General features: G+C 36.3%; 1 protein-coding gene and 2 long non-coding RNA genes across 16 annotated transcripts in view; 2 read left to right on the top strand and 1 right to left on the bottom strand.

Annotated features, from left to right (window-relative positions):
• LOC126766083 (zinc finger protein 2) overlaps nt 1-26,447 on the bottom strand; it is a 366,591-nt gene that overhangs the window by 124,021 nt on the left and 216,123 nt on the right. For 9 of the 14 annotated variants that reach the window (XR_007668700.1, XM_050483803.1, XM_050483800.1 and 6 more), the window contains exons 8-13: nt 22,142-23,863; nt 21,315-21,952; nt 19,716-19,856; nt 19,224-19,391; nt 18,174-19,100; nt 14,233-16,440 (exon numbers count right to left, since the gene is read on the bottom strand). Coding sequence is in view for 11 of the 14 variants with exons in the window: in XM_050483803.1 (XP_050339760.1) it covers nt 14,233-16,440; nt 18,174-19,100; nt 19,224-19,391; nt 19,716-19,856; nt 21,315-21,952; nt 22,142-23,863 (5,804 nt within the window). In the remaining 3 variants the exon portion in view is untranslated. Of the gene's footprint in view, nt 1-7,385; nt 7,508-14,232; nt 16,441-18,173; nt 19,101-19,223; nt 19,392-19,715; nt 19,857-21,314; nt 21,953-22,141; nt 23,864-26,447 lie in introns of those variants that run through there. The other 5 variants (XR_007668702.1, XR_007668701.1, XM_050483807.1 and 2 more) reach the window with 5 other exon arrangements.
• LOC126766250 (uncharacterized) lies at nt 9,662-10,533 on the top strand. Its single transcript, XR_007668774.1, has 2 exons — nt 9,662-10,007; nt 10,215-10,533. It is a non-coding gene; the product is annotated as an uncharacterized LOC126766250 (long non-coding RNA).
• On the top strand, nt 19,824-20,810 carry LOC126766275 (uncharacterized). Its single transcript, XR_007668805.1, has 2 exons — nt 19,824-20,551; nt 20,619-20,810. It is a non-coding gene; the product is annotated as an uncharacterized LOC126766275 (long non-coding RNA).

Consider the following 26,447-nt stretch of genomic DNA (forward strand, 5'->3'; position numbering starts at 1 on the left):
AATTGGAGAAGATCGTATGGCAAAGGATGGTAATGGACATTGAATCGTGAATTCTGCAATGTTGTGCATAATACAGATGATCTAAATAACTTCGTCTATAGCGTACTGCTAACTAAATGAGGAATAGAGAATGGTTATGTGAAATGGTGGGACAAATAAACGAGCAAATTATGTCACGCGTTGGAGGTGATATTGTTGAGTTTTTCTCTGTAGACACTGTAATGGATACTGAACAAGTAACATCATACCCTGTAGAATTTCTTAATTCTTTAGAACTGTCGGGAGTACCTCCAAACAAACTGTGGCTGAAAGAAGGTGTTCCTGCCCTTTTGGTGCGGAGTTTAGATGCACCAATACTGTTTGCACACGGTTGCAAATAACACACCTCGGTCGCAATATTGTAAAAGCAATCAATATGACTGGAATGGCAAAAGGAGAGAATGTTTTAATCCCCCGTATACTCATAATTCCGACAGATTTGCTATTACAGTTTAACACGTTGGCTGCCAAAGCCTTTTTAGAATTTTGATCGTTCAGGAGCAATGTCATTTAACAATTTTGGTCACCTGAGGCCAACAACTTATTTTTGTTCTTTTTTGTTTCCTAGTGCCTAAAAATATGTTTTGACTACTCGCGACTTTATTTTGGTCCCTAATTTTGCAGTTATAACGGTTTTTTTGTGTCGAACATTTTCGTATGACATGGCCTGAAAAAACCATTAAAAATACACAGCGGCCATGGGAAATACAACTAAATGTTCACCGCAGGCCAAAGAATCCAAATTCCATATCAAATTCCATATTAAAATGTACGAAAATGTGCGACGTAGCCTAAGGGTAACATTTAAGTGTCGCACGAAAATGTGCGACGTGGCCTCAGGGTAACATTTAGGCGTCGCACGAAATTGTGCGACGAGGCCTCAGTGTAACATTTAGGTGTCGCATGAAAACGTGCGACGTGGCAGCCAACGTGTTAAGAGATTACAGTTTCCGCTGAAAATCGCATTCGCTATGACGATAAATAAAGCTCAGGGGCAAACATTAAAAGTAGCCGGCATTAATTTAGAAAATATCTGTTTTTCTCAAGGACAATTATACGTGGCTTGCTCACGTGTTTCAGGTCCACAGAATCTCCATGTGTTGACCAGAGAGGGAAAAACAAAGAACATAGTTTACAAAAATGTACTACAGTAATAAGGCCTCTTATTTTTAGCTTCCTACATTATTATACTACTTACATTAAGTTAGTACTTCCTACGCAGACGATTTTGCGGATGTCACACTCTCTAACATCGGGGGTTGGTAGGTAGGTAGTAAGTGATGTTTTAAACCAATTTACATTATTTACTTTTTATATTTACTAAGGAAACATTCGGAGCTATCCATTATGTGCTTAGGTTGCTTTTGAAGAAATTTTGATGTGAAGTTGAGGACCGGAACACGATAGTGGGACATTGTTGCAGGGGGACTTACTGCCGGGAGAAAACGAAAAATCTTATGCGGACAAGTCGCGGGTAAAAGCTAGTATATACCTATGCAAAGAATGTTTTAATGTAACTTGACTTGCAAAAATTGAGGTATCTAACTCTAATATGGCAGAGAGGATCGCAGTAGCAAAGGACGTTTTCGGTCAAAAAAAGTGGAGCTTGCCTCACCCTCTAATAAGTTTAATGTATGTACATGTCTCCCAAAACCACTAAAGCTACGATACCAAATACGCCCAGCTCAAATACATATTATAAGAAGTGTGTGTGTGTGAAAATGGATGAAATCTGAAGATAACGCCGCTCACTACTCATATAACGGCATTGTTAAACACTACTAAAAACGCTATAAATCAATAACTAAATACGCCAAAGGTATTAAAGTTTATCTCCGAGATGGTATAAGAGGGTTTTGTGGGAGCCGGAGTGAAAATTGGACGATGGACGTTGCACTGCCAACTTTTTGGTGAACCCCTATATCTCGGAACCCGGCCGACGATTTCGGCTAAATTTAGTACGTGGCATTCCTGTAGAATCTGATAATATGTAGTAGGTTGAATTGGGTCGATACTTTCTTGAGCCCCATATACCTAATATAAAAAGTTTCGAAATTGCGAGTGACTTTATATATCTTTAGTATGTGGCATGATAACAGTTAATAGATAAAATCAGGTCGATAATAACCCAACTCCCATATACTACATAAAATAATTTTCTTTTTCTATAATATATGTGAATATAAAATTGCTTAGTTTCTGATCCTCTAGTTACGTTTTACATCTTACTTAAGATATTCTCCTGGTTTTGATTCTTGCAAGTTGCAGGAGTATAATGCTCGGTTGCACTCGAACTTAGAGCTTCCTTACTTGTTTTGAATATGATTCCGTTGAACTGCCAATTCTGCTGTTCACATTTCGCTTCTGCAGCTTTTAACATGACGGAGTGAATATGAGTACTAAAATAAAATGCTACATTCTAAAGCGCATTTTGCGTACCATAAGTTAAATCAATGCAGATTTCTTATATTAGAAAAAAATATTATAACAATGTGCTAACTGAGTCCTTTTTTTTGCAAAAGAGTATATAGTATTAGTTTTTTTTCACATAGCGGTTGTATGTATCACGTAAAACTAGGCGAAATAGATACCGGGTTATATATGTATACATATGTACATATATAAATAATCAGGATGACGAGACGAGTTGAAATCTGACGGATTGTTCGTCCGTCCGTACAAGCTGTAACTTGAGTAAAAATTAAGGTATCTTGAAGAAACTTGTTACACATTTTGCTTGGCAAAAGAGTAAAGCGGAGTTCGTTATGGGTATAATGTCATGCCCACAAATCGCCGTTAAAACAAAATCTATAAAGAGCAATAACTAGGCCCTAAACTTTCATATATAGTAGAACTGTAATGGCACATTTCAGATTCGTAGTAGCAAGGGGCACCACTGGGCTAAAAATGTTGAAAAATTGGTCGTTGCCCCGCCCCTAAATAGCTTTAATGTACGTAAATAAATATAAATCAATCAAGATAAAATAGGTTACCGACACTGTGAAAATGAAAAAAATACTAAATGCTTGATAAATCAATAACCAAAAACTCCAGAGACATTATGGGCGTGGCACCGACGTTTTATAGATAAAACCACATATCTTGGGACCTGCTCGACCGATTTCAACTAAATTTGATATATGACATTATTTTGAAATTCCTATGTCACAGTATGAAAACTAGCGAAATCGGAATACAACCACGCCTACTTCCTGTACAACACACTTTTAAATTCCTTTCCATTTTCCAAGAAGTCATTAGTATAACGAGATAAAACTTTGCACGAATATTGCCTTTGAAGTATACTACCTTTTGACCAAAATTTGTCGGAATCGAACGACAATTATTCAAGCCCAGTTGACTTTTGGCAGATAATGTGGTTCAATGTGTGAGATTTATAATTGAAATTCAGAAAAAAACTCTTTCTTGATAATAGTATAGAAAGATTTTCGAACTTACGGGTGACTTTATACCGGATATATCGGTCAATATGTTAGTAATTTTAAGGAAATTTAGAGAACAGTATATCTTTGTGCCTAAACTATATAAAATTGGCCGAAATCTTGAATCCGAATTTTCGAATACCCGGTTGACTTTACTCAATATGATTGGTGATCCGTGGGGATCAGTGACTAGCCTTGATGAAACATTAGCAACATTTTACATTGTATTAGTCTGTGGCCTTATAACTGCATGTAGTATTGGCAAAAAATAGCTAAAATCTGGTCAATACTATCTCCTACATATATACCTAATAATTTTCGTAAAAATTAACTGAACGTTTAATATTGGATATTCTACAGTTTAACGCCATATAGTACTGCATATAATTATTTTCGTTACTCCATCTAACCATATGCCCTTCCTTACTTGATTCAACTAGTTTTATATCTAAGTTGAGTTTTGAGTTGTCAAAATACTCTTAATTACAAAATATAGAAACACGTTAAAAAAGGGGATTAGACTAACGACAGATGCATCGTTTTGCGAATGTAAATGCATATAACCTACGCCCTCCTACCATGGTTAGGGTTAAATAGTATGGATGTTTTTTAGAAATGTTATTTTTAATGAGGCGATACTTTTTTGTGGACTTGATCATTTTGAAAGATTTTACTTGACCAGTTTTGTTGTCCAATAATGAACAGACTTATTCCGGAACACCGTCATATATTCGGTCTGCATACTCGCTCAGCAGAGTCGTTAGTTTGAAAAGCCACGGATCGTGGGGTCCAAAAAGAGATAGCCGCCGATTTGGATTTTCACAAGAAAATTTTGTTCAGAGATGAAACTCGTTTGCCCATATAATGTTGATGAACAAAATTTTCGCATTTGTAATGTCATGATAATACACCAGTCATTATTGAGACGCCGTTACATACCCAAAAAGTGACTCTATGGGCAGATAGAATCATTGGTACATATTTACAGTTATAATTATGTTACAGTCAATGGATTGTTCCAACAGGTACCCGCCTCATGCTACGCAGCTAACGAAACAATGAAAATATTGCAGGAAATTTTTGGCGAGCGCATTACCTCGAGTCGTGGGCCTGTGGCGTGGTTTTCAAGATCGTGCGATTTAACACCGCTGTACTATATTTTGTGAGGTTATATGAAGCTCGATATGATGATTGGCGTCTTGGCAGAGAATATTTGGCGCCTTACTGCTGATATACGGCCAAATTCTCGGGAAACGTGGTCGAAAATTAAGCCTCTCGGCTGCAATTTACGAATTGATGTTTCTGAACTGTGACCAAAATTCTTTAATACTAGTTAATACGGTACAATATGTTCCCCGTTATATTAAAAACAAATATTAAATATTTCCTTAATATGTGACAATAACAATTGTGATTACTTCAGTTCTTTGAGCAGTCGACCACACAATTCTGTGCTGAATACTACACCAATTACTGATATACTTAAAAGAAAATCACACTACTTTTGGTAAATTTAAAATCACCAAAGAGATATAACGAAGTTAATTATGATATCAATTCAGTCCACAAATTACAATACGGTACTTTGATGACACCTGTTAGTGTTGCATCAGGAATGGAAAAACCCAGAAAAAATACGGAACAAGCAAACATGCCATTGACATTCAAAAATACTTAAGTTTTTTCCATCTTTGGACTTAATATTGTTTTTAATTTTTTTGAGAAAGCAACATCCAGTCGGCTCTCGTTAATTCAAACCTGGATAATTCGAATATCTCTGTATTTCAAAATTATCATGTCCCCTAGAATATCTTTATATTTCGAACTACTTAAATCAATAAATTTTTATGCACTTGGTAATTCGAACGAAAAAATGATTACTATATAACAAAACGACGCGTTAATTGGAACTCATAGGCGTCCAACACTCGACAATTCAAAGTTGCAGAGAGAAAGAGGCGGAAAGATTTTAAGTACATTTTGCGACATGTTCAAACATGTATCAAGGTATACGAGCTTTTGTTTTTGTTATGGTTAGTTTGACTATTTGACACACACTTCCACAAACGGGTTTGTTTAGTTATCATTCAGTTACAGTTACTCTTTCGTTGGTATACAGATTAAAAGTTTGTCCTAGTTATGAGCCTTAGAAAGTATAAATGTTTGACGATTGCTTAAAAGAAGAAGTTAATTGAACAAGTAGAGGAAGGTGAGAAGAAAAGTGATATTGCAAAGGAATTTAAGATTTCTCTGAGTTCTTTAACCATAATAAAGCACAAGGAGAAAATGCTTCTCCACCTGCTGGAGTACGAAAAAGAACTACTAAAGGGGAATTTCTTCGTCTGGAAGAAAGCCTGTGTAGAAAGACAGTGTAGAGGGTAAAAAAGTGTCTATTGGCGGAAACTTATTGAAGAAGCAAAAGAGTTCGCGTCTATTCTAAGCATCAAAAACTTTGCGGCAAGTGAAGGGTGGCTTACAAATTTCAAAAAGAGAAATGAAGTTGTGTTTAAAAAAGTTTGTGGGGAAAGTGGAAGTGTTGGTGATGCAGTTTACTTAAATTGGCACGGTAAATTGAAGACCTTGATTGAAAAATGTGATGTCCGAGACATTTTTAATACTGATGAAACTGGCCTATTTTTCAAATATTTACCGGACAAGACGCTTACTTTTAAAGGTGAAAAATGTCATGGGGGAAAACATAGTAAAGAGAAGTTGACAGTGTTACTTGCAGTAAATATGAACGGATCGGAAAAACTTAAACCCTTAGTGATAGGAAAAGCAATGAAACATCGATGAGTGTAATAAATTCCGACTGATTATCGTGCTAACAAAAAAGCTTGGATGACGACAGAACCTTTTAACACAACAGTCTTCCTACATTTTGCCAGGTGGAACTCTACTTCTTTCTGCCAAATACAACTTCCAAATTACAACCAAGGGATCATTCATAATTTTAAGACGTTCTATAGTAGAGAAAATATTAAGCTCGTTTTTGAATCTCGAGACAAGCAGCTAACTGCAAATATCACGGTTCTGACAGCTGTTTTACTGATTGACAAGGTATGGAAAGCTGTAACACCTCTAACGATTCACAACTGCTTCAAAAAATCCGGTTTCTTAAAAGAAGATGTTCCAATACTTATGGATTACAAAGAACCAGCAAGAAAACCATTAGTTGACATCAGCGGTGTGAGTTTTTCTGACTTTCTTCAAGCGGATGAAGATATTGCTGTCTCAGGTTCACTAACCAGTATAACAGAGTTCTCTCAAAAGATTAATTAATTCACATAATGAACACATATGTATGTACAGGAATGTACCTCTAAACTTTTGAAATTGTTATAGAATAGCAGTATATAAATACAAATTTATCAATACTTAATAATTCGAAGTTTTGTTTATTTTATCTCACAAATTTCGAATCATTTGATATTAACCGGTATGAAACCAATTGTATTGCCAATCATTATAATGTATTATGTACGTATATGGGAGTTCGAAAAGATAACGATCGAGTTCGACCGTATAGATTTTGGGCTTATATTTCTAAAAAGACAAAGTAATTAAAAGTTAACTAAAAATATTGTTACATAGCAGTTAACAGTGCGATTGAGCAATAAATCATTATAATTAAGCTAAATTCGTGTGACCATATACAATATTATTCAATTATGATTCAATTTCTTATGCTTTTTGCCAAGTTTGAAGTTTTGGTGGACTAAAATATAGTATCTTAAATATTTATGTTGGTTTTAAAAACGAAAAATATTTAATAACGGTAGTATATAAATCGTAGATATATATTAAATATTTATAACTATGTTTTTTTTTTGTTGATTGAACATATGTAGATAAGATGTGCATGTTGTATTTCTATTGAACACGTTTATTAAAAAATGTTACCTTTAAAAACGTATCCAGACGAAAAATATGTGTTTTCTATACAGCAATGAGTTGGCACAGCAAGCTAATGAAGCAAACTCTAAAGTTAAAGATCAGTTCATCAACAGCAACATTTTATTTTACTAAAACAAATAAAAGAAAAAGAAAATAAATCAAATCAAACTTGAAAATAAATTGCATTAAATAAGAAATTGCGGTAAGTAAAACAAAAACTAGAGTCGACTCTGATTTATAATAACGCTACAGTTACACCATCAAGAATTTGCTTTCGAGTGGTTCGCATAAACTACTTGTCAAAATTGATTTAAATTGACAGCTGTGACTTAGGTTAAAAACGACTCTATATAATATGCCGTAGTCAAGGAAATAATCATTGAATGTTTTGCCCGAAATAAATAATTTGCTGCAAAGACTGAATGAGAACAAAGAATGTTATGAAAAATAAAAAAAAAAAAATTAAATTAAATTATGTTCAAGAGAACATTCTCATACAATGCTTATGTAGTATATCATATGTTATATACAAGGTGCATTATAAAGTAAACAGGACTTTTTGAATCGAGCACCCCCTGGTGGCGCCATCTATATATCGACTGGTGCGTTAGAATCTGCTATCTTTATCGATTGTCCAGTGAGAATTTTATGACATTTCATTGATTGGAAATGAAGTTATTTCGTTTTACTTACTGACACTGTTTGTGTTATCGGTGCGAAAATGAGCGTCGAACAAAGAGCCAACATTAAATTTTGTTTTAAAATTGGTAAAACTTTTACCGAAACGTTTCAATTGATGAAACAAGTTTATGGCGATGTGGTCGTGAGGACATAAATGACGATCAACATGTGGGCCAATAAAAATCTGTGATAAGCGGCAATTCCATCGAAACTGTGCGTGAATTCATCAAAAATCAACCGAAATCATATTTGAAATTCATGGAAATGGAATTGAACATCTTCAAAACATCGAATTATCACATTTTGACCGAACATTTGGGCTCACGCAAGGTGTGTGCACGGTTTGTTCCGCACAAATTGACTGACGATCAAAAATTGTTCAGAATCAGAATCATCGATCGACGCTTGTGACCGATTATTTAACCAAAAATCACTTTTTAACCATTAACCACTCCCAATATTCACCTGATATGGCACCGTGCGTCTTCTTCCTTTTCGGAAAAATGCATTTGCCCATGAAAGGAAAGCGTTATGCTGACGTAGAGGCCATTTAAAAGGCTTGCACCGGCATACTGGCGGCCATACCGGCCAACAAGCTAAAACACTCGTTCGACATGCTTTTGAACCGTGCAAAAAGTTATATTGAAGCAGAAGGAGACTTTGAATAAAATAAATTGATTTTGCCGAAAAACCCATTTGTTCCGCTTTTTTTTTAAGTCCTGTTTACTATGGAACGCACCTTGTATATATTAGATTTATGGCAGTTAGAAAGGATACGAGCCATTTAGATCCCTTCATGGGACTGGTCACAAGTCGGAGTTACGGAGAAAAATTTTTTTCCCACATCTTCGAACACATCACATAATGGAGGTTGGCATTGGTATTACCCGATCCCGGCCATTTTCCCATCATAGTGTAATAGTAAAATGCAACATTATTGGAAACATCGCTTTTCTCAGTTTTAGTAGGATTGAGATATGTACATACTAAGTTGGATATTATGTAGTGTACTCTCGCTCAAAGTTTTTAGTTGTCGAAATAGTGAATCAGCTATAAACATGGCATCTTATACCATGTTCAGACCGACACTTAATCACACGATTTCGGCTGTTGAATGGATTATCCCACTAATCTTAAAAATTTATCTAGATTTCGCCATACAAAAATGACAGTTCCAAATCACTTCATTGAAATGATTTCAAACTGATCCACGCTAAATCTCTCTGTGCGACTCTGATTTTGCGCATTCTACTTGTCAGCACTGAAAATCTGTTACATTATCACAGCTGATTTAGACACTACAAAGGGGGAAAAATGTAAACAAACAAATTTTTTTTAAAGCAATGAATCTAATTTCACCTGAAAATCGACTTAACAAATGAAAAAATGCATTCATTATTTCTATTATATGGAAAATATTAAAAAAGACGGCTTTTATTAGAAAATACTATATGACAATCTTTCCTTTTGATAAATATTAAGCGATGTGGATTCTTGAATGACAATAACAGCTGTTTTTTGATCTTTCTAACGGCAGTGAGAACACTGTTGGGTTATGAAATGCTTAAATGTAATCTAATCTTTTAAATTTTCGGCCTGAACATGGTATTATTAACTTACATATATTATTGAACGAACGAAAATATATATGTGTATGTATATAAAAGTAATCCATGTAAATGGAAGTAATCCGTGGAGACGTTTCTCTTTCTTCAGCATCGAATTTTAGTTTATGTAAAATAAAATCTTTTTTTAATTTTGTTAATCATAAAGTCAACTATACGATGGAATATGATTATATGTATTAAGTATATGAGGGCTGGTAAAGTACTGAACCATTACTATCACCAGACTACACTACTATCAGGAAAGACGCCAATTTAATTTCAATAAAACATACATACATATAGATCGATATTTCTGGTATAAAGGCAGCCATCGACATTGGTATATTTTTGGTTTGGTTTAAATTAGTATGAATGAGAATTTTATAGTATTACTAGAAGAGAATAAAGAATTATATTTTTTTAAGAATTACTTAAATATTTTCACGCAACATTATTCGATTAATTTCACTTAAATTTGTTAAGCAAAAACTAATAAATTAAGCTTATTTCACGAATTAACAAAAGTGTTTTTTTTTTTGGTTTACAGTTTACATGCTGCTCTATGCTTTTTCTTGACATATGTATATAAAGAATTACCTCACAAGATGGCGGCATAGTGTAATTGTTTTTGTAACATTTGTCACAGAGAAACCGAAAATAGTAAAGGTAAATTCTAGCCGTAACCTTATATACTATCATTCTTGGTATTATGGTTTTGAACTCTGTTCCATTGCGGTTGACTAGAATATCAAAGACGCACAACTGCTACCAAGCGTTTGTGAAAGAACATTGTGTTTATTTAGAAAAAATATTGACATAAAGTAGAAAATGGATAAATAAACTATTTCATATATAATTTTAAACCATTTTATTCAGTTGTTTTGTACAAATACATAGAAATGTGAAATTTCTTGAGTTCGTGGAGAAAAAATCCGAAACTGGACAAGGTACAATTTGGAGATAGTAAAAATAGAATTAAGGAACCGAGGGAAATGTTTAGAACAAAAAGAGTCGATACAATATACGTTGTCTTACTTGCAGTTAGAAAGTTCCAATGTATTAAAGTGATCACGAAAATTTTTTTTCAACACTTTTGCCTAAAACATTTTTATCATCGTTATATAAATCAAATCTAATGTTCATTTTAATAATTATTCACCTTTTCGTTAGCAATAACTAAATTTAATTCCTTAGATTTTTCATTAAAGTAATTTAGCTGTTTAATTGTCAAATCTTCACTCTCTAGGTCGGCAACTTCAAGAACCTTCGACTGAAAAAACAAAAAAGGATTTTGTTTGATCTAAAGTCGCATTGCTTTAACTTCAACACGAAAAGGAAACAACGGCCTCAGATACGTGACCCCCTTTTTGATAATAAGCTCGTGGCATGTTAAGGATTATGATTTAAGGGCATGCACCTGGAATGTCCGGTCCCTTAATTGGGAACATGCCACTGCCCGACTAGTTGATGTCCTCGTTAGAGTAAAGTCTGACATCACCGCCATCCATGCAAGGCTACAGACGGGACAAGGACTGAATCGAGTAGGTCCTTGTGGAATTTACTAGAGTGGCCAAATTGTGCGCAAATTTGGTGTTGGATTCGAGGGGAAGAGAGACTCCGTCGCTGAGTAATGGCATTCACCCCGGTGGATAAACGTCTAGCCACAATCCGCATCAAAACGAAATTCTTCAACATATCGCTGATTTGCGCTCTTGTCCCGACTGAAGAGAAGGAGAATCTGAACAAGGATGCCTTCATTGACCACTTGGAGTGTACCTATGAGAGCTGCCCCCGCCACGATGTCTAAATCACGCTCGCCGACTTTAACGCCAGAGTGGGCAAAGAAGGTATCTTTGGCACTACGGTAGGTAAAGCCAGCCTCAACGATGAAACATCCCCAAATGGTTTGAGGCTGATCTACTGTGCCGGGGCCCAAAAATTGCTTATCTGTAGTGCTAAATTCCAGCATAGAAAATTTCACCAACCTACCTGGCTGTCCCCACATCGAAAAGCCACCAACCAAATCAATCATGCTGTGTTAGACGAAACACACGTCTCCAGTATTTTAAACGTGCGTGCGCTTCGAGGTACTAACACAGACTCGGACCACCACAGCGGAGGGAAAACAGACGCCTACCTCGCAACGGTACGATCGACCACAATACGTGCGGGATGGGATAGATACCGACAGTTGAAGAGGGAAGCGAGACGCATTTGCAGACAGAAAAAGAAAGAGGCCTAAATGCGTGAGTATGAAGAGTTTGATAAGCTGGCCGAAAGGGGTCATGCTCGAAAATCCTACAAAAAAATGCGGCGGCTTATAGAAGGTTTCAAAACCGGAGCATACTCTTGTAGAACCCCAAAGGTGATCTAGTCCCCGATGCTTAGAGCATAATAAAATTATGGAGGGAACACTTCTCCAGCCTGCTAAATGGCAGTGAACGTGCAACGCGAGGAGAAGACGAACCCGATTCCCCAATTGATGACGATGGAGCAGACGTTCTATTGCCCGACCATGATGAGGGTTGAATAGCAATTACCCGTCTGAAGAACTACAAAGCGGTGGGGCAGACAAATTACCGGCCGACCGATTCATATACTAACTGCGACTAACTGATAATAAGCATGCATCAGCTTCTTTGTAGAATATAGTCGGACGAAAGCATTGCCTATCGACAGGAATTTAAGTGTGCTCTGCCCAATCTACAAAAAGGAAGACCTCACAATCTGCGCCAACTACAGTGGGATAATCCTCTTCAGCACCGCATATAAGGTTCTATCAAGCGTATTGTGTGAAAGACTAAAGCCCACCGTCAACAAACTGATTGGACCTTATCAGTGTGGCTTTAGGCTTGGCAAATCAACAACTGATCAGATATTCACCATGCACCAAATCTTAAAAAATATCCGAGAAAAGAGGATCGACACACACCACCTCTTTGACCACCTTTAAAGCTACCTCTATGCCGATATGTCTGAAGTGGGTATTCCCGCAAAACTAGTACTACACAACCGTATTACGTTGAGCAACACCAAAAGCTCCGTCAGAATCGGGAAAGACCTCTCCGAGCCGATCGAAAACAACCAAACGAGGTTTCAGACTAGAATATATGGAGAAAATAGTTTGAGCTGCAGAGCTTAATCGAGTAAGCACAATCTTCTATAAGAGTGCACAACTGTTGGCGTATGCTGATGATATTGATATCCTCCACGGCGTAAGTTCTGCTTTTTCCAGACTACATAAGGAAGCAAAGCAAACGAGTCTGGTAGTGGACGAGGGCAAAACGAAATATCTCCTGATCAAACAAGTAGTCGCCTCACTCGCGACTTGGCTCCCAAGTCACTGTTGGTAGTCACAACTTCGAAGTCGTAGGTAATTTCGTCTATCTTAGAACCAGTATTATCGCCAACAACAATGTCAGCATCGAAATCCTACGCAGAATGAGTCTTGCAACAGGTGCTACTTCGAACTGAGTAGGCAATTGAGAAGTAAAGTCCAATCTCGACGAACAAAGACCAAACACTATAAGTCACTCATTATTCCCGTCTTGCTAAATGGTGCAGAAGAATGGACGATGCCAACACTTAATGAGTCGACGTTACGACTTTTCGAGAGAAAGGTTCTGTGGAAGATTCATGGTCCTTTGCACATTGGCAAAAGGCGAATGTCGCATTCGATGGAACGATGAGCGGTACGAGTAATATGACGACATTGACATAGTTAAGCGAATGAAAAGAGGTATCGTCCGCATGGATGAAAATATTCCAGTTCTGAAAGTATTCCAGGCAGTACCCGCTGGGGGGGAAGCAGAGTAAGAGGAAGACCTCCACTGCGTTGGAGAAATCAGATAGATAAGGACCTGGCTACACTTGGTGTCTCGAATTAGCGCCGAATTGCTAAGAGAAGAAACGATTGGCGCGCTGTTGGTAACTTGGCTATAACCGCGTAAGCGGTATCTACACCATTAAAGAGAAGATATTAATCCAGAAGTAAAATATGTTGTGCTGTGATATTGTGCTGTTGTCTTGAAAAACAGTAAATGCCATTTTTCGTGAAGGTATCTTTACTTGCAGAAAAAATCACGAGTTGAAAGCTTCAGGTTGATATCTCAAGTACTGAGGGACTAATTCGCGTATATACAGACAAACAGACGGATTATTTATATATACTCGTAAATTTTTAGGGTTTCTGACGTTCATTTTGGGTGTTACAAACTTCGTGGTAAACTTAATATACTCTGATTAGTGTAAAAATGGAAAACCATACTTTTGCATGCACACGATGCAAAATTTTTGTTTGTTCCCTTTAGAGAACGTGAATGACACAGATAACAATTAGATGAGCGAAAACATGGTGTGAAATTAAAAGTGAACATATACACATACATATATAGTATATATTTTCGAACATTTCTGCAGACATTTGGGCAGATTTCTGTTAATGTAAAACAGTTTTTATCATTTTCTCCTAGACTATTCGAAATTTATAAAAAATGTGTTTCATCGTTGCAATGTTGGACTTATTAATGCGATGTCTCGATTTGGAATTTTAAAAGCACACTTACTTGTACAACCCGTTTTTTAAGATTAACTTTTTTTGCGATCTCCTCAAGCATTTTTCTACTTGGGTTCGATTCGTTTTGATAGCATTCATATAGAAAATTTAATTGCTCTGGCAGTATTGTAGTGCGTAAACGTTTGCTTTGTTGTTTTTCAGTAATACCAGTGACTGTGTCTGCTGTTGTGTTCGATGACCCAACGGTAGGTTTATTATTTGAATTTGTAGTGGAATTCGGTGATGATATTGGAGTCTCTGGTAACTGTCTCTTATCCATTGTTTGTAGGGCTAATTCATTATTTCCAAGGCCGTTGGTTTCATTTTGTGCTTGCAGTAAATCGTTATAATACTTCTGCTGTTTACTTTTTTCTGTCGATTCGGATTTTTGATTGACATGAAGAAAATCTTTTAAATTATCAATATGGTCATTGTTAAAGTTGGTAGTTGTTGTCGCTTTTGTTTTTGATGACTCATTTGATGCTTTACGCTTTGCCAGATTATCTTTTTGATTTTTTACACATCTGACCAGAGATTTACTTAAATTCTTGAGCTTATGTTGATCATTGCCATAAGAAGATGGAGATTGTAGGTTAGTAGCTAGTTTATTAATTTGATCTATTTTCGCTAATTTATTAGCCACTTGCTTATAATCCTTGTTATCAGTATCGTTACTCCTTTTCACTACGTTTATTTGGCTTTTGTGACCATAGATTTCATTCGATTTTTGGTTATTGTCATTAATATGATCATCGGTATCAGTATAAATTTCAGCGTCGTCAACATCCATACCACAACCATTACTACTTTTTTCGTGGTCGTTGTTGTCATTATCGTAATCTGGAAAATTAATAGTACTATTAAGGACATCCAAAGAGTTTTTGAACAAACTCATATCGGTTATATCATACCGATCAACTCTAGGTGTGGTTGTATGGTCACTAGTCGATATTGGTATCGGATTATTTACACGTTGGACATGTGATGTCGATATTGGCGACGCTGCCGTGTGGTCATTTATTTCTTGGTTCGAGGCATTTAACTGAAAAAACTTTTTTGATTCATTCAGTTGATAGTACTGTAGTAGAACATCTATATTTGGCTTATTCTCACTACCGAAAAATCCCGCTTGGGACGGCAAAGCACTCATTTGCTTTATGTGTTCATTTTTTTGATAATATTGATACAAGAAATCATAATTACTACGCTTTCGTAACTCACTTTGATGGTAAAAGTTTGCTAAATATTCTATTTCGATTTCTGGTTCATTTGATTTTTTGTGTTGTGCTTGAAATTGTTGCTTCAATTCATTGTTGCTTTCGTTTTGCATAAAATACTGATATAAAAAATCGTATCTTTTACTTTTTGAAAATGAGGCAGAGCTGCTGATTTCACCATCACCAGAGCCACAAATTCCTGGCACTTCATCTGTTGTTGAAGATGTTTCAGAACACTTACGTTTTTTGGCGGGTGGTTGGTCTTGCTGTTCCAGGAATTGATGGTGCTGCTGATGCGTGGCACTGGCAGTTGCAACCTGCTGTAAACTTTGCAATATGCTGCCAAATGAACCATAAGCGTCTGGTAAGTTTGTGATTTGTGTGGTAAATAAGCTAGGATTCACTAGATGTAATAACTGATGCTCGCGGAAATGTTCGTAGTAACTGAATTGTAATTTGCATTTGTCACATTCGAATTTTGACTTGTGCACTGGACCTTGCGGCAGCAATTCACTGCTATCGCTACGCTCGCGTTGTGTTTGTGGCGGAGTGGGTGTAGTGGATGGACTAAAATCAGTCATTGACATTGACGATTTACTAAATAAATGCTGTGGCGATGTAAGGTCAGGAGCTGCGCTGCTGGGTGATGTGCTGGAAACGTTGGCAGTACTTGACAACACCGCTGTTGCTCCAGCATTAGAAATATGTTGATGATGTAATTGATATGCACTGCTATTATTTATATCCATCGAGGAATTGGAGTCTTCTGAGCTGAGATTTTGTGCGATCTGTGCTGCGGCTATTTGTGCCTTGGCCGACTTTTTATTATTTTCTTCTTTAAAGCAATGATTTTTCTGGTGGCGTATCAACTCGTAATAGCGCTGAAATGTCATATTACACTTTTTGCAGGCGTAGTTAATATTATGTTTTTTCTCTTCAGTTTCGTAAAGGGAGTTATTTGGTTGATTTTCATAAATCTTCCGCTGTTTTTGGCGAGCATTCTAAAAAATAAGAATAATTAAAAGAAAATATATGGATAGGCGTATGTTTTAAAAGGTATAAGTGGATCTTAGATGTCCAGATTTAAATTTTGGTGTGTTACTTTCATTATAAAATAATTAGTAATTTTGGACAGGTCACATTTTCTAGATTACATCAGAAATAAAAACCTATAATTGACTCAAAAGGCCAAAGTTAAAGGTTGGAAAATATTATAATTTTCAATTAATGATTTAATGAACAAAAATGAATGCTTCTTAAGAAGCGAATGCCAGCCTCGTTGTGGCTATGTTATACATTATTTATTATTATAATACAGTGAAAAAATTATTGCCTATTAAAACAAAAACGCTATAAGAACCCAAGGGATTGAACTTGAAGTCTCACAGGTTTCACATGGTGCATCCAAGAAAAAAATCGACTTGTTGAGCAGCAACAAACAGCAAAAGCTATATATACAAGGTGTATTCCAAAGAAAACAGGACTTTAAAAAAAAAAAACAGAACAAATGGATTTTTCGACGAAAAGTATTTATTTTATTCAAAATAGTCTCCTTCTGCTTCAATACAGCTTTTTGCACGGTCCAATAGCATGTCGGACGAGTGTTTAAGCTCGTTGGCCGGTATGGCCGCCAGTATGCCGATGCAAGCCTTTGAAATGGTCACTACGTCTGCATAACGCTTTCCTTTCATGGACAAACGCATTTTTCCGAAAAGGAAGAAGTCGCACGGTGCCATATCAGATGAATACGGGGAGTGGTTAATGGTTAAAATGTAATTTTTGGTAAAATAATCGGTCACAAGCGTCGATCGATGATTCTGATTCTGAGCAATTTTTAATCGTCAGTCAATTTGTGCGGAACAAACCGTGCACACACCTCTCGTAAGCCCAAATGTTCGGTCAAAATGTGATAATTCGATGTTTTGAAGATGTTCAATTCCATTTCCATGAATTTCAAATATGACTTCGGCTAATTTTTGATGAATTCACGCACAGTTTCTATAGAGTTTCCGGTGATCGCTGGCTTCGATTGGCCCACATGTTGATCATCACTTGTTTCAATTGATAAAACAAGTTTAGGGCGATTGTTACCTATCCCGTAACAGAGTGCACGAGTGGTTTCAACGTTTTCAAAGTGGTCGTGAGGACATCAACATGTGGGGCAATCAAAATCCGTGGTCACCGGAAATTCCATCGAAACTGTGCGTGAATTCATCGAAAATCAACCGAAATCTTCATTAAAATTTATGGAAATGGAATTGAACATCTCCAAAGCATCGATTTATCACATTTTGACCGAACAGTTGGGCTTACGAGAGGTGTGTGCACGATCACATTTTAACCATTAACCACTCCTCGTATTCACTTGATATGGCACCGTGCGACCTCTTCCTTTTCGGAAAAATGCATTTGCCCATGAAAGGAAAGCATTATGCAGACGGCCAACGAGCTAAAACACTTGTTTGGCATGCTTTTGGACCATGCAAAATGCTGTATTGAAGCAGAAGGAGACTATTTTGAATAAAATATATTGGTTTTGCCGAAAAACCCATTTGCTCTGTTTTTGTTTTAAGTCCTGTTTACTTTGGAACACACCTTGTATAAGCATATTTGTTAGATATTATATATGCGCTCTGCAGTCACTTTTTATGAATAGAGTTTACGCACTATGTGATTTCACAGTCGCTTAATGTTTTCATTGTAAGTTATAATTTTGGCCAGAACAATTTCTTACCTGAAACCAGACAACAATAACTCGTGGAGAAAGCAATAATAGCTTACTTAAATACTCCAAATCGCTATCCTTTGGATAGGAGTTATTCTCAAAGAATTCCTGTAGTACCTTAATTTGATAGTCCGTAAAGCGTGTGCGATTTGCGCGCTTTCCGCTAGATGTGGACGATGCATTCGATGAATTCGAATTGGTGTCAAACTGAGAAGACGGCGAATTTTTATCGAAAGATTTGCTGCTTTGAAAGTTTTTCGGCGGACCCATGTTGTTACCGTGCATGTTGGCAGCATTTATATTGCTGCTATTTTGGCCGAGCGGCAAATTGTCCAATTGTTGGTTTATTAACTCATTAATGCTGGCATAGTGAGTGGCTACAACTGTAGAACTGTTGTTTGGTGACTGAGGTCTGGAGAGGATGTCCGAACTGCCGCTTTCTGATTTGGTTTCATAACTATATAGGTTGATATGCTGTGATTGTTGCTGGTGAATATTTTGATTTGATTGGCCAGACAAATGTTGTTGTTGGTGATTATGCTGCTGCAACGGCGTAACAGCAGCCGTTTCCACTGCTGTGTTCTCTGGCGTTTCAAGAAGTTGTTGTTGATGTTCAGTCGCTGGCAATGCCGATAAATACTGTTGTCGTTTACTAAGCAGCAATGTCGATGACGTGCTCAATAAATCTTTCTCGTCTTTCTTATGCTGTTCTCGTTGGCTTTGTTCTTGTGATTGCTGCTGTTCATTTTGACGTTGTGGACTCCCTGGAGTTGTAATGTGTGGCTCAATATTATCATCGAACGGTTCAGTTTTGATTTCAATTAATAACGAGGAATCGCCACATATGTCCGACATAGGGGTTGGTTTTTCTTTTGAATTGTTTTTGGAATTAGACGTATGCATATTTTGCTTCTGTTGTTGGTGCTTAGAGTTATGCTGTATAAAGACCGAATTGACAGAAATACTAGTTTTAAAACGGCATATGGCTTTAATATATTCTGAATAATTACATACATATATACTAATATATATATACTATATTGTTGTAGTAAAACTTACCGATGACATTGATAAATCCTCGTTTAGCGGCATAACTTTTGCGTGTCCGGTGCGTTCGTATTCTTCTAAATTGAGTGTTGTAGATGGTGGATTATTAAAGTTGTAGGGGGAGTCTTTGTTTCTTTGACGTTCTTTAAACAACGTATTCCGAAACCAATGCTTGACGACCTTTAAGTGATGCAACAAATTTGTTTAATTTCCTTCCTTCTTGCAACAGATTATTTCTATTAAATCCCACAGAAAAAATTCCTCAGAGCTATCGGTTCAAAAGTATGACATAAAAAGCTAAGTTTATATTTTTGGGGAATGGAGATTACAAATTATTTTGTAATCATCAACACAGAGTGGGTACTCAAGGTTTTAATATAAGTCATAATAGCGCTTTTTCAATAAATAATACTGAGTGCGTATCAAGTTGAGCTCTAAGGAGATTTCTGTGAGTTCGAAATAAACAATATGACTTTACCACAAAAGTTATGAAATAAGTTATACCTTCATTGGCAAATTCGCTTTTTGTGACATTTCCATTATACTTTCTTCGCTTGGTGAATTATTAATATCAAAGTGGGCTCGCAGAATTTTTAGCTGGTCGTCAGTGATACGCGTCCGAGCACGTTTCTGATTACTTCCCATCTGAAACAAGAAAATTATAAACTGTGTTTTAGTTCTTTATACTAATAACCTCGGATTCTATGTAACTGTAAAATACTGTTGTAACACGTCGTATTATATTATTTTATGTCCAAACAGAAATTAAACTGGCATACCGTGGAATCAGAACCTTTGAGGGAATCAAGAGAGGTCGAGAGCGTTTTTCTATCTTCGTTTGTTGAAAAGAGAACCAAAAAAAAAATAGATTTAATGAAATGATGCGTTCAAAATCCGGTTAAATTATTAAGTCTGATAGACGGATCCGCAGGACCTGTTACAGGATCGAAACCTCCGGAAAAATCCACCGATCTGGCAGCCCTCTTTTCTATTAAGTTTAGGACCGTAAATTTACCTTTCATACATATATACACACATGCACATGGCTTAATCGCTGCTTAGCATAGACAATATGGTAATAACTCTTTGATTCAAGAGAGTGCTGTCCTATTTAGTCAAATATGTACCAAGCTACATAATGGAACTTCTAGCGTGTGATGAGTTGCGTTGTCCTCATAGCATATAGCTCCCATACAAACTGCTAGATCATAATCAAGCTCTTGTAAGAACAATTTGAAGATGCCTTCACGAAATTTGGTACTGTTTATTATTCAAGGCAACACCATAATTCTCAAATTGTTCGGACCACTTTACAGTAAAACTGACCGATGAAAATGTAGGTAAAGATCTTTATAAAAGATTTTTTTTCCTTATAAAGTTACCTTAAATTTTCTTTGTTATCTACAGCCAACTAAGAAGAACTAACAAAACGTTGTTTGTTGGATGAAAACCATTGACCGGTTACCTGATAACATTTAAATATACATATTGCTAAAAGAAATGCGCATTCTTGCCGTTTTGTTACCAAGTTAACGTTTTGTGATGCTCAGTTAACAGAATTCCTCAAGTTGAAATAAATGTGAAAAGCATTAAAGATAGCTCATTTTTGTTTGATTTCATTGCACATACTCGTTCATAACTTTTGACCAATTATGCGATGGAGTCACATATAGTCAATTTTATCGCAAGTCATATCTCAAATACTGTATTTGTAAAAATGCATTGATTTTACTGCTAAATTCTTTGATATGTGGCAAATAAGTAATTGAGAAACACTGTAAACAATGATGATAAGCTATTTATATCATTACCTACATTTCTGTGAACTGACTTATTCTACTCTTTTACTAAATCGCGTAAATTGTAAGCAATTTTTAACATTCACATAGGCACATATTTTGCTACTCTTGAAGATGGAGCGGTGTTTAAGGAAAATAGTTATAGGAATTAAAGAGGAAATTATTATTTTCTTTTTGCATTACATTTTCGATCAGGTTTTGTATATTATTCTAATTGTTATTTGCTATATATTAAGAGAATAAATTATAAGAAAGAACATTTTTTACAAAAATCGACATTGATTTTATATTCTATTCTTTTTACCTGAACGGTATTTGTTGGTGCAGATTGCTGCGATTGGGACTGAGGATGTTGCTGCAATGTACCTATTAGGTCCGCTCGTGGCGACACTGATGTGCGTGGTACCGACATATCGTTTCCACATTGAAGAGCGTTGGCACTTGTGTTGTGAGTAACTTTAGGTGTGTGAGTGGAGGTTAACAAATCAACATTGCCACCAGATCCAGAATTAGTGCCGACCCCAAATATAAGCGGCGGTGCAAGATTCATAAAGTTCATTGACATAATGTGATGAAACTGCATTAAATTAAACATCTCGACAGGATTCAATTGCAATCCGGATGTAGATGCTGCTGCAGTCAATTGTGGCAATTGTTGAATGTTTTGAAGATTCTGCTGGTGAAGATATTTTTGTGTTAAGAGGGAACTACGTGGTTTCATTTGTAAATGCTGCGTCAGATGGCCACCGCTCTCTGTTAGCTCATCGCCGCTGATATGCTGTTGTTGCTGTAATGGTTGATTTAATAACGCAGCGGTGAAAGCAGCAACATGTTGTTGTTGCTGCTGGTCTTGCAATATGTTAGCTGGTAATGGAGAAGGCGCGGCGTTGGGAGATTCATTTGCTTTCGGTGTCATTGGAGGCGATTCACGAACTGCTAAATCTGAATTTAATTTAAAAAAGTAAGTTAAGAGAAGTTTCATGGATAAAGTGTACTTTTTAATGAAGTAGGAAGATAAGAACCCACTTCACATATTTGAAAAAACATATTGGCGGATACAGGAGTCATTTAATACGAATAATAGGTATTTATACTGTAAGATAAGTTTAATATACAAGAACATGCATTTACCATTGATGTCTTGGTTTTTAGCTGCATTGTCTGATATAACTTCATTTAATTGGGTTTTGTTTTGGACGTGACTCATCTGTAAGGCTGGGGATCCACGGCCGCTACAGCTTAATGCTGTCGATGGACTGTTACTGGCGACATGTTGATCGCCGCTACTATGATGTGTTTGATCGATGTGCTTTTGTAGCGCTTGAGTAGTACGAAAATTTCGTTGGCAGAACATGCATTTGGTGGCTTCGCGCATAGTGTGATATAGCAAATGGGTAGATAGTTTTTCTTGAGTTTTAAATGCAAGTGAACAATGTTTACATCGGTATTTATACACATGTCGCTCGGATATGACCAAGCTAGTGTGAGTATTTTTATAATGGATGACCATTGCAGCTTGAGTGGGAAATGTCGATTGACACGGTCGACTTAGATGACTAGCAGCCAAACAACGGTGATCACCATTTGGCAACATTATGAAATGTTGCATTTTTTGCGCATGTTGCAACAATTGTAATTCATGCTTGAATTTTGAACCACACTGTTCACATGATAGTTTATTATTATTTAGCGATTCCATGGAATGCATGTAAGTCGAGGTATGTGAAACGTTGAGATTTAAAGGCGTGTCATTTGAAACTTCCATTAGCGATAAGTCTAATTCTGTCGATGCTTTAATATTAAAATTACCAGTGATAGTTTGTTCAGTTGTTGTTTCGGTGGCAATATTTGAGCCTTTACACTCTTTAGCTACAGTAAGCGTTACTGAGGTTTTACCGTTCAAATCCCAAGCGCTAGTGTCTACTAATTGTAGGAGACGTGACAAACCATCGCGATTCACACTATGTACATTCATCAAATGCATTTCCAATGTCTGTTTGCTATCAAATGTATCTGTACAGAGGGGGCACTGAACGTTGACTGATTCTCCGGAAATTGTTTTGGTACTTTCAACCAATGCGTTGACTCCACTTGTATCCTCAATTAGCTGTTCTTCTTGTTCAGCGGTCTTTTCCAGCTCACGTAACACATTATGAATTGATTTGGGTTGAACTATAGCTGCTGAAGTTTCGTTATTACTTATTATATTCGGGGTCGATGTGAGCCACGGTGTAACTGTCGACACATCCTGTAGCGACATTGTATTTTGTACATCTGTGGACTTTACGTTTTCCTCATCTTTTGGGGTACAGAGACGCTCTCTTTTAACAATAGTTGAGAAATTATCATTTTCTGAATAAGATTTATTACTAGGAGCACAGGTGGCAGTCACCGCAGAAGCTGCTGCTGTCGCTGCCGCTATAGCCGCTTGAAATGCTTCTATGGCAGCAGAGTTCGTTGGGATGCTAATGTAATCTGGCTCAGTTTGAGGATGTACTGCACTCAGGTGCAGTTCCATTTCTGTTTTAGAATGTGCAAAGAAATCACAATTGTTGCATTTAAATACAACTGAGGGCATGACGGAGAGGCTACCTCCCGGCAAGACTGATGATGAAGCATCTTTATCATCGTTAATAGTTTGAAAGTTAAAAATATTGACACTATTATAGCTTTTGTTGCGTACACTGGTGTTTCCTGAAGCAGTTGAGGAGCTAGATGACGGTGAAAAAGAGTTGTGATCTCTACTAGACGTAATACAGCCGAAATCATCGTTTGGTAAGCGTGCCATTGGCACCGGAAAATTGCCGAATGGCGATACAGATGTAGTACTGACATTCTCAATTCTGTTATTTTCTGTGTAAAGAAAAAAATATAAGATTGTTGTGTGTTTATTAGATATACAGAGATATTTAAGTATGAATTGAAGATATTCAAAAGTTGTTATGCAATGTTTAAGGTTGTCAAACAAATTTAACAAACACCTTTACTTCTAAATATGTAATTCCATTGAAACCATAAACCGTACAAAACCCACCCCCCAAAAGTTAAAAGTTATTCATTATTTTCATCATAAGTGACACTCCGCGAAGAAAAAAAATTTGACTTGCAAGTACAAAATTATAAAGATGGAATCATCTTGTGACTTTATCTTTAATTATCCCGCAGACTGATTGAAATATCTCGGGAGACAAACATAGCAAAGTGGCTGAGATCGATGTAAACTGCCTTAACAAATATTTTGAGCTTATTTTGTTAAGGCGGTTAACAACGTCGATTTCTGATGATCTGGTGATTCACAAACTGTGAACATCAGTCCAAGTGATATCTATCTATGTATTAGGATCAACCCTACAATATAACCAAATCTAGACAACAATTTTTAAGTGATTGTGAAGTGATTTAAAAGAGTTGCTTTTTATTTATTTGTTTGTTTACATCTTTTTCTCTTTGTCATGTCTAAATCAGCTGTGATAAATTTCCCTGCTGATAAACAGATGGCGCACAGGGAGATTTCGAGTAGATTAGCCCCAAATCTCTTCGATGAAGAGATTAGCCTAAATCTCGTAAATAAGTGTCGGAGGGAACAAAGTAGATATAATACAGAATCCATACACTGATTACAGCGACTATCCAACTTTTTGATACCAAATTTGTAGTACGTTTTGTGCTTTACTTCAAAATATTCCTCATATACAGCGCTCACCTCTTCATTCGACAAAAATTTCTTCTCAGTGAGCTTACTTTTGAGACCTGAGAATAGGGAAAAGTCGCTGTTGTGCAGCGACGGATAATACGGTGACTTGTGATACGGTACATTGTCTTCGGGAAACAGCACTTTTCACAGTTTTCTGCAAACGTGATTGTTTTTCGGCGATTTCGTCTTTCAAATGGACCAATAACACTATGCACTAGTCGATGTTGAAGTCCTTCCTTTTTCAAGGTAGTCAATAAAAATTATTCAATGCGTATCTCAAAATACAGACGCCACAACATTGCCAGCCGTTTTTTCACACTTTGAGGCGGTTAAATGTGCAACATTTCCAAACACTGCTCTGAATCATTAAATCGTCGTTGTATTTGGTCAAAAGTGAGCTCGCGCGGTACCCACTTTACATAGTGATTGCACTTACCCCAATATTCAAAAATGATATGATGTACAAATTCAGTTGATATCTTTAGAGAGCCAGCTATCTTTTACAACTTCACAAAAACATCATTACGTTGTCCGTCTTCGATGCCCATTTCACCATGTTCAAACTAATCATACCAATCCTTGATGGTTAAATTTCCTGGAGCAGTGGCCTGAAACTCGCCGTCAGGCCGAAGTTTTGCTTCAACTATATTTTTCCGCTTCAAAAAACAATATTTTATCAATACTCGAAATTCTTTCTTATCAATTTTTTTCACAATGATAAAAGTTGCTTCACTCAATTCACAAACTAATAATCCGACAGCTCAAATTTAAACACGGGCCTTATGAAGGTTACAGCTAACTAAAAATCTTATGGACTTAATTGTGGTAGAGCCATCTATGTGTCAGACTGTCAATTAGCTGTTGTGCAGGATAATTTCTTTTGGAATGGTTTATAACATAAATAGCAAAAACGATAGTAAAACTTTCTCGGTACTCATTTAATGAATATAGGGATTATGTTACAAAATAAAGTAGATGCCGAAAGTGGTATGTTTTGTAAAAACAAAAATATTGAAAAAGCTTCATCCCTACCCTCTAAAAGGTTTAATGTACTCCAACTCAAGCTGAATCAACCGAACATTGCTTAAATGTTTCCTTCTACTCCTTTTCAATACAGTATGAAAATTGGGGAAATGAGTAACAACCGCGCTCTCTCCCATACAATGACGTTGAGTCGGTGTACATATAGTTACTTTATTGGCGTGGCCCGCCCACTTTAAGGGCCAATTTCATAACTTAGGAACTCATTTTCTCCTTCACATATCGCTGCGTAGATACCCTAGAGATGTGGTAGCTCTCAACTCACTCAAATTGATCGAGTTGGAGACAATACTATTCAAATCTCATATAACGAATATGAAGACGTTCATCAATATGGCTGACATTATGCCAGAAATATCTATCAATTTGTGAGATATGTTTTTGAAAAGAAGTGGAAATTTTTTCCTGATAACATTTTGGTCTGATGATTTTGTTTAGATAAAATTCAGTTCGGTTAGTGAATTCCATCCATAAATTATCCCAGCCCAATTTCTAATTTCTTTTGTACTTTCACAATTCGCATATCTCGGTTTTATCGCAAGATAACTCAATTAACTTAATGAATGTATTTTGATTAGCGTTAAAATATTAAAGATTATGGATATAAGTATGTACAGTTGCATCTTAATAATATGATGAATATAGTCATTTGTGTTAGTTACATATACTCAATTTAAAATAAATAAATATCTTGCATATAAA

The sequence above is a fragment of the Bactrocera neohumeralis genome, unplaced genomic scaffold (assembly GCF_024586455.1).
Source record: "Bactrocera neohumeralis isolate Rockhampton unplaced genomic scaffold, APGP_CSIRO_Bneo_wtdbg2-racon-allhic-juicebox.fasta_v2 cluster11, whole genome shotgun sequence".
NCBI classification, from domain to species: Eukaryota; Metazoa; Arthropoda; class Insecta; order Diptera; family Tephritidae; genus Bactrocera; species Bactrocera neohumeralis.